At 41.0% G+C, this 8217-nt stretch overlaps 1 protein-coding gene across 4 annotated transcripts in view; it reads right to left on the bottom strand.

The window, feature by feature from the left end:
• Window positions 1–3079: 3079 nt before the first annotated feature.
• Window positions 3080–8217, bottom strand: part of LOC145458102 (transmembrane protein 181-like) — a 45969-nt gene continuing 40831 nt past the window's right edge. For 3 of the 4 annotated variants that reach the window (XM_080336433.1, XM_080336449.1, XM_080336424.1), the window contains exons 11-15: window positions 6935–7089; window positions 6788–6870; window positions 6136–6225; window positions 4992–5058; window positions 3080–4533 (exon numbers count right to left, since the gene is read on the bottom strand). In XM_080336433.1, the coding sequence (XP_080192559.1) occupies window positions 4461–4533; window positions 4992–5058; window positions 6136–6225; window positions 6788–6870; window positions 6935–7089 (468 nt within the window). In that variant the 3' untranslated portion in view covers window positions 3080–4460. Of the gene's footprint in view, window positions 4534–4991; window positions 5059–5683; window positions 5710–6135; window positions 6226–6787; window positions 6871–6934; window positions 7090–8217 lie in introns of all 4 variants that reach the window. The other variant, XM_080336442.1, reaches the window with a different exon arrangement.

Here is an 8217-nt window from a genome sequence, read left to right as displayed (position 1 = left end):
ACCCCCGCCAACAATTTCAAATTATTCGACGGCCGCCCATGCCGTTCTCCTGGTATCCTGGCTTATATGCAGGACTGTAATGACTCAGGTCGCAATTCTTCATTGCTCGGTTCGACTTGAGTCAATTTGTGAGTTGACTCGACTTGTACTCAAGTCAAGTCGCATGACTCGACACGTCATACGGCTCGACACATTCTATACCACTATCAAGCCGATACTAGAACAATAGGTGCACAGACTGTCTTTGATCAGTTTGAATAAACGTGTTTAGAGTGAGAAAAATTACGTATCTGTGAATGCAAGGCCTTCGATAACACCCACTAGTTTCATAGAAGTCAGTTGACCCTGGCGTGAATTCGATACTGAAGTACACACTAGGACTTGGACTCGAACTCGAGTCTTAAGATACCAGAAGGTAATTACAAACCGTGACGCACCAGACCCTTATGGTAGATTAGCGCCAATAATTCTTACAATACTACTATACTACTTATAATAATACTTCACTCAGTTCTGTCGTGGTCAGTAAAATTTTAGAGTCATGTGCTCTTCACAGAAAAAATCTACAAATGTTTATATCCAGCAAACTGAACAGATAACTCGTCGTGTGACAGGTAGGTCTACTCGCCATTGCGCTAGACGCTGGTGAGGCAGTGCGTAGGTATCCCATGTATTCTCTTCCCGTGTTTCAGAAGCGTCATTGAATGGATTTGACCAGGGATATATGGGAATAGAGTTCTATATATCCCTGGATTTGACATAACTGATATTTGTTATTTTAGCATTGTTATATAGGCTACATACATTGACGAGAACTAGTCATAGTCTGTCATAAACACAACAGACCAAAAATATCTTTAACCAGGACTACGTCGTTATGCAGCATTTTTACTATCGGCGGTCATCGCATCATCAGAACACCCATTCCGTCAAATGATCTATATACTGTTTACCGACGACGATTTGGAGGGTTTCAGCCCCTCCACATCGTATACGTCGACTATTTTGGGTGCAAATATATAGGCTCGCACTACATGGGTTTTCGGACGAATCTGCACAATTATGGCATAATTAGACGTTTAAAAAAACAAATTCTGTGTTTTTCAAAACGGCATTTGCTTAACACTGTGCAAAACATGTTTTATACAAAAAGTTTTAAAACACAGTTTGTTTTAAATGCAACCCCAGTTACAGCAGTGTCATCGAAGATATTTGCACGGTGTAACTTGCATAGGAAGGTTCAGCGTTGTCGTTAATAAGCAGAGGTGGTCAAAGTAGTCAAGAAAGCTACTCAAGTAGAAGTAGAAGTAGCGACGAAAAAATCTACTCAAGTAAGAGTAGAAGTACTTCTTAAATAACCCATCTGAAACTACTTGAAGTCGAAGTAGAATTGACTGACTTTAAATCTACTCAAGTTAGTAAGTATTTTTGAAAACAATCTTAATTCGTTCGCACGGACAGTCAAAAGCTGCGAATTGAGCTATGCGGCAGGTGCAGCGAGCCTGATTTGTATTGATGCATCCTAGGTGGTATCAATTTTCGACAGAATAAGCATTGTTTCGCATCATGGGATGCAAATTATAATATTGATATGAAAATGCGATACCAACCTATTATATGGCGAAAAGCAATACGCAGAAGTTGTATCGGATACGGTTTCATCACTTTGCGCGATTAGTATACGTTAACAACAAATATCGTGGATCGTAAAAGTTGTATTTAGTGTAGCTTTATTTTTTTTTATAGAGGCATTACCACACTTGCTTTTATGCTACAACATGCATGTTCTGCGGACAAAAGAACTGAAAGTAATTAGAACTCAAAGTATGATACTCGCAATTGAAAGTGAAATACAAATACCACTTCTAAAAAACGAAAACATATTTAATGTACTTTTTTCCATAAAGCTTCAAAGGTGATCTGGTAAAACAGGTGTAACGTTCAAAAAAGCTGGATTTTCCAGATTAACAACACACGTACTGGGCTGCCGGATTACGATATGATAGGTAATTGCTAGATTGCGAAACGGTAGTTTCAAACGTTATGGTGGGCCATATTTACTGTGATGAAATATTAGAGATGGGCGACAATGCGTTGTGAGCGGAACCAAGCAATCCGGTACCTAAATGATATACACTGATACTTTCATGAAAACATATTTGCCACTCCATCACTACTATGCGCGAAGCGCAACATAATTTCTGGGGTTTATTTGACATTTATGAATATTAAATGTTGGTACTACGTGAAACCAGCCCCGAAATTCCTCAGGCTGTCTTTCATATTGGGAGATTAAACTACTTCTACTTGACAAACTGAAAATAGCGATAAGTAAGTAAGTAGATCAGAAAATGTTACCAAGTAGAAGTAGAGAATATCAGATCTACTTGAGTAAGTACCAGAAGTAGAGGAAAACTAGTTGAGTACTTCCAAAAAGTAGAAGTACTTCGTTACTGACCACCTCTGGGGATAACACAGGCATTCTTTCTTTTAGCCTACTCATCATTGCTTTGCGGGCCGAATGCCGGACACCGCTGTGATGAGTGACCAATGACCATATAAGCCCTGTGCGTTGTTCTGGTTTGAAGGCTGGAGAACATTTTATATTTTTCAGCCATCGGTCCCACACCTACCCTACTCGACTCCGCAGTAACCAGATACATCAGACCGGCGTTATAGTTCTTTACGTGACAGCCGCATTGGAGTTACAGCGCAAGCTGCCTGTTCAAGATGTATGGATAAGTTTCTTAACTAGCAGTAGACTGCACGAGTGTCTCATAACTTGTGACGAGACATAAATTGTCTTTATGGACGTAAAGTGAGGGGTCTCTTGTCATGAGCGACTTCGATGCTACTGATTCAAGCGAATGCATGTTGCAGTTGCAGTTGCTGTTGTCTGTAATTATACGGTGATGGCAAAGACATCTACAGCTCGCGCAGACATGCTTGGAAGATGACGATGCTATAAGAACCGAAAGTCAACACTGCAATTTTTTTCTCCGCGCTATCCAGAAAAATCCCGTGGCTTGAACGTGAACCCACAAACTACCGACCGACCACCCAGACTAATCCACCAATATACTGTATGGAACCTATATGTCGTATTTTATTACTCCGTCACAAGGATTGTACCATTCTTTTCGACTCTTTTACATGCAATAAGAAAGCGATAAAGACAGTATAGTAATATACTCTATGGAGATAATTCTAACGAAATAAAAGGAGTGAGAATTGAATAGAAATTATCTAATGTACTATTGCCATTATGACTTTGCTACGTCCATTTTGGGCTTCATTGTTCGAAAATCAGAGACACCGAATCCGAGTCGCGGAAGCTTCAGTATTATGTCCGTTCTCGGATAAATGCTGCATTCAAAGGCATAGACGACATTTGAAATGAGAAGCACCAGATTAAAGGATCAAAAACATCACGAAACAAAGTTCGAAAGTCAGGAGCATTTTTCGCAATCAAAGCTGTTAATTTTTTCGTTGTTGATTACATCAGAAATAAATTTCAACCGTGTACTATGAACTGCACTATTCACAGTTTAGTCGGGTCTGCCCAGAGGTTCTGCCGGGTTGGAGTAAAATATTTCTGGCAGAAATCGGGCTGAGTGACCAATCACCTAACAAACGAAATTTGTACTAGTTTTGGGACACACATCAGGCATATATCAACGTTCGGGCTCAATGTAAACGGCCAGTCTTGAGACTTGCACATATGATATCGAGGCGACAGGATTTGGTGAAAATGGTATTTCGTGACCGCAACATATCTACTATATGCGCTACGCTCTGTCGCTAAAGCGTTATATATATTGCACTATTCGTTTGACGGGCGGGTATCGCGATTGAAATATCAAAAAGTGCTCCAGCACAACCAGCGGCTTAACCAAAACCAATCAATCTTTGAAAACAGAAATTGACCCCATGATCGCCGTATCAAGGCCAGAGATTCAAAATTAGAAAAGGTAAATTTGTTATGACCCAAAAGATACAGCACAATTGGGAAGAGAATAGGAACAACCAGTACAAGACCACACTCACGAAATTTAGAATTAGTAGTGTCACAATGAAATGGTTTACTTATTAACCCCTAATGAAAACACAGGTTGGCCCAATATACATCCGTAGCAAATTGCAATCTTTACACATAACTTCCAACCCTCGCATCCAGCATCATCGATGATATTATTTTCGATGAACAGTGTCGTTCAAGTTAATGATGGTGTAGGGACGTTTGATCAGACGGTTCCATTCATTCATCCCTGCTTTTCGACGAACGCTATCGCAAAAATGTGAGAGGTTCGAAACGCCTCAGACTAAATACCGAAGCCGCGCAAAGACATTCTACATGTTTGGCAGTCCCTGCCCACTACATAAGTCACGCCTGGCGCGACCAGTATTTGCCGGTTCCCGTCGCGCTGTGCCGCTGGTTTATTTCGGAGAGCCGAAGTCTTTCAGTCGGAATCTTCGTAAAAGTGTGGCTTGCGTATCTTGCCGTTGCTCAGCGGGACGTCTTCCGAGTCGCTCCTGTAGAAATAGGACACTTAGATTGTCGAATAACATTTAATTTCACCATTGTTTAATTTTTTCTTGTCTTGATTAACAGTTTTTAGTTTTTATATCCAGATCATATAAAGCAGTTCCCAAATCTTTTCTGACATATTGTGCTCCTTATCTTGCTCGACATGTCTTTATCGCCCCCTCGGCCCCTCCCACTAAAAAAGCTAGTGCTAATCAGTAATGAAGTACTTCTACTTTGCAGTAGTACTCAACTAAGGTTTATCTACTTTCTTCACTTACGCAAGTAGTATTATTTGTACACTACTGTCTACTCAATCTAAAATACTAATTTTGCGTACTGCCTTAAACTATGAAGACACCAAAATTCGCAATTCCCCCAGAAACCACAAATACACAAAAAGAAAATGTCATGGAGAATTATTACATCGAATTTTGTATATTCAGACATGCCGCTGTGTACTCACCCGTATAGGACATCCTCGTCAGAGTCGTTCAATAAAGAGAATCCGCCTCGCCTCTCAAAGTCGGATTCTTTAGGGAAAAAAACGCATTAACTCATCAATTGAAAATACGGATAATGCTATCGACTGCTGTTACGTGTGTCGTGTGTGCATGCTGTCATTCTCAGACATTTTCGTGATTGAAAATAGTATGATAATCATGCAAATATGCGATAGCGTGCCGATCAAGCGTAGGACTCCCGTAAAAGTGAAAGGCATCTGTAAAATCTCGGGACTCGAGTCATAAAACTATGGCTCGAACTCCACCTACTTCTCCCTGAATTGACTCAAGTCAAAACTTAAAATTATATCGACTTGTGACTCGGAACCTTGCGACTTGGTAACAACCTTGCTCAGATGATTTATTTTACTTCATTCGAGAATACTTCAATCGATGCAATCATTTTAGCCCTCTCAAAATATCAACAGCAGAACATAGCGACGACGTGACAGCTTAGACTAGTCCCACTGAGTCTCCAACCCCAGCTGATGCGAACGGAATGCTTTTTAAAACGGCACACCTTACTATTGCAGGCAGAAATTCATATGAGCAAAGCCTGTCAAATCTCGGTTAACACCATCCAAGTCCTTATATGCGTGACGTTGCACCGAGATGCATTCTTGTGTGACATGCCACCATTGTTCACCATACTCACACTAATCAAGCCCGTAACGTCATCAACTGCTCGGATGAAACAGGCGTTCATATATGAAGTGGTAATTTAAAAGCATAAAACTGGGTATAGCTTGGAGCACACGTAGGGGGTAATGAAACAGGGGGCCAACGCCGACCGATCACCATTGGCCAGTTCACAAATGTTGCAAGGGAGAGTAAGTTGCAGGTGAGTTTTGTTGAATTTATGAGGACTGTAGTAGTCAAGTTTTGGGTGAAAAAGCTGATAAGTTCCGAGTCCCGAACTACTATATAGGCCTGTTCGACAGGAAGTACTAGTTTGTTACTGGGCTGGAGTTTGATCGTAAATACCGTAAGTTGATATGGTATTTTGAATGAGAATTACTAGTTGATGTCAAGAAAAAGGCGTACGATCGTTCCAAGAATAGCACAAGTCCTACAGCTTAGTATACTTATTGCCTACATGAAACTCACCTTCTTTGGCGTTCTTTGAAGGCGAATAAACGAACGCCATGGTAAACATGTAGAAATTTAGCAGTGCATAAAAGCAGACGAATTCCGCTGGTAGATTTACAGTCAAGGAATGCAGTCTCAAAAATATGAATAGTTACTATCAATAAACCGGGCCTAGCCAGTAGTTGCAGTCACTTACAGCCAGTGGGTGAAATGGTATTCTACAAATAATGGACTTGGGCATTGTGATATAATTCCCATTAACCACAAAATGTCCATTCTGGCAACACCTACGGGTAGTCGATACCAGTAGTAGTCTATAGGCACTGGCGTCACTGTATACTTGATGGCCAAGGAAGTCTGTAATGACACCAAGCAATGTAATACTATCTGAAAACTACTCTACTTTTCACATTCAAACTGAAAACGTCCCTAGTTCTGCCTAAAATCTGTTCGAGTAGAGTTGGAAGTACTAGAAAAATATAGAACTTGATTAAGTATTGCAAGTAGGCAAAATAACATTTGAAAAAGAAGAAATATTCCAATACTGACCACTGAAGAAGAGACGTTAACCATCTCTTTAACCATAAAAACCATGGCACTGTTAACGGTAGGCCGCAGGAAGATGTAAGCCCACAATCTAGCATTCTTCAAAAAGTAACAAAAAGGATATAATTGTCGTATTGCGTCGATATGTCCGCGACGAAATTGTCTTGAAGAACATGGGAACCAAACCTCAGTACGATAATAGCAATGCTGTAAAAATAAAACAATGGTCGTAAGTTGCTTTACTGATCTAGTCGACACAAATGAAACTTACCTGATAATCAAAACAAAAGCTGTAATTAACGTTAAAAACTTGAGTCTTAAATTGAAGTAGGGCTTCAATCGAAGCTCGGTGCAGGCCCGGATGAGCAGGAATAGGAGGTAGAGGATGTACAGCCCGCCCACGATGAAAAACAGGACTTTCATACCCTGCAAAAGATTCGGCGAGCTAGGATGAAATCTTGACATGGCGATCTTGCTATACCAAATCTCAATATGTCACAGTTAGAGCTGGACACTCGAATCCAAATAGAGTATTAATTCTAATGAATCGAGTCCAGTATAGGCCGTTATATATTTTTGTCCTTGATGCTTTTGCGGCATAAACACCGACTCGTGATATACATACACACAATCTGTGCATAGCCATATCATGAGTGCATGACGTACAACGAAGGCACAGTAATAGCCTTGCAAGGCTTTTTAAGTCTTGCACCACCCCTCCATGTTATCCCGGCAATGCTGAGCGCCTTGCGGGGAAGCCATGAATCCCAGTGCTATTAATCAGGTATTTGGTCCGACACAGCCGGGAGTTTGAGCCCACGACCTACCGATCAAGAAGCCGGACTATCACCATTACGCTATCTGGTAGATGATAAACAACTTTTTTCTAGTACTACACAGAGTTGTATCTTGAAAGCGTATTATAGGTTCGATGCTCTCGTGCCACCGTGGGAGCCTTGACACCCCACCCCAATTTGTCGTATCGCAGCATCGAAAGCAGTGGTTCTCAACCTGGGGGTCGTGAAAGATACGGTCAACTGAAAAAAAATTCGCGCTTAGCGCGATTTATCTCCAGTTAACGCGTGTTTCTTTATACAGACCGAATTTCATTCTTTTTAATTCTCTCATCAACACTCAAAACTTTCCGTGCCATCAAAATATCTGTTGGGGTTGCCAGCACCCCGGTTGGATTTTGTGATATGACGATAAGGGGGGCGCGAAATTTTTCACTATCAAAAAGGGGGGCGTGTCTAAAAAAGGTTGAGAACCACTGATCTAAAGCATTACATGAAGCTACAGACGTTATGGGAACAATATTTCTGTGAGGAAACGTCATCAACCATGCTGATATAGCACCATACTAAGTGATACTCGAATACTCAACTAAAAGTCTAACACTCAATTGGGAGTCACACCACTCGGGTACACGATTTTGCCAAGCCGTGGTCATAGTTAACTGCTCCACCAATGTTTTTACCATATAATGGCAGGTGGCTACTTTCTATTTTTCACGGTGCATCTTCAGGACTGACAGAAAATGACTGACGACACTAC

This window comes from Botryllus schlosseri, chromosome 2 (genome assembly GCF_051294905.1).
Source record: "Botryllus schlosseri isolate E-star chromosome 2, Bs_hap1, whole genome shotgun sequence".
NCBI classification, from domain to species: Eukaryota; Metazoa; Chordata; class Ascidiacea; order Stolidobranchia; family Styelidae; genus Botryllus; species Botryllus schlosseri.
This window is presented reverse-complemented; position numbering and strand designations above follow the sequence as displayed.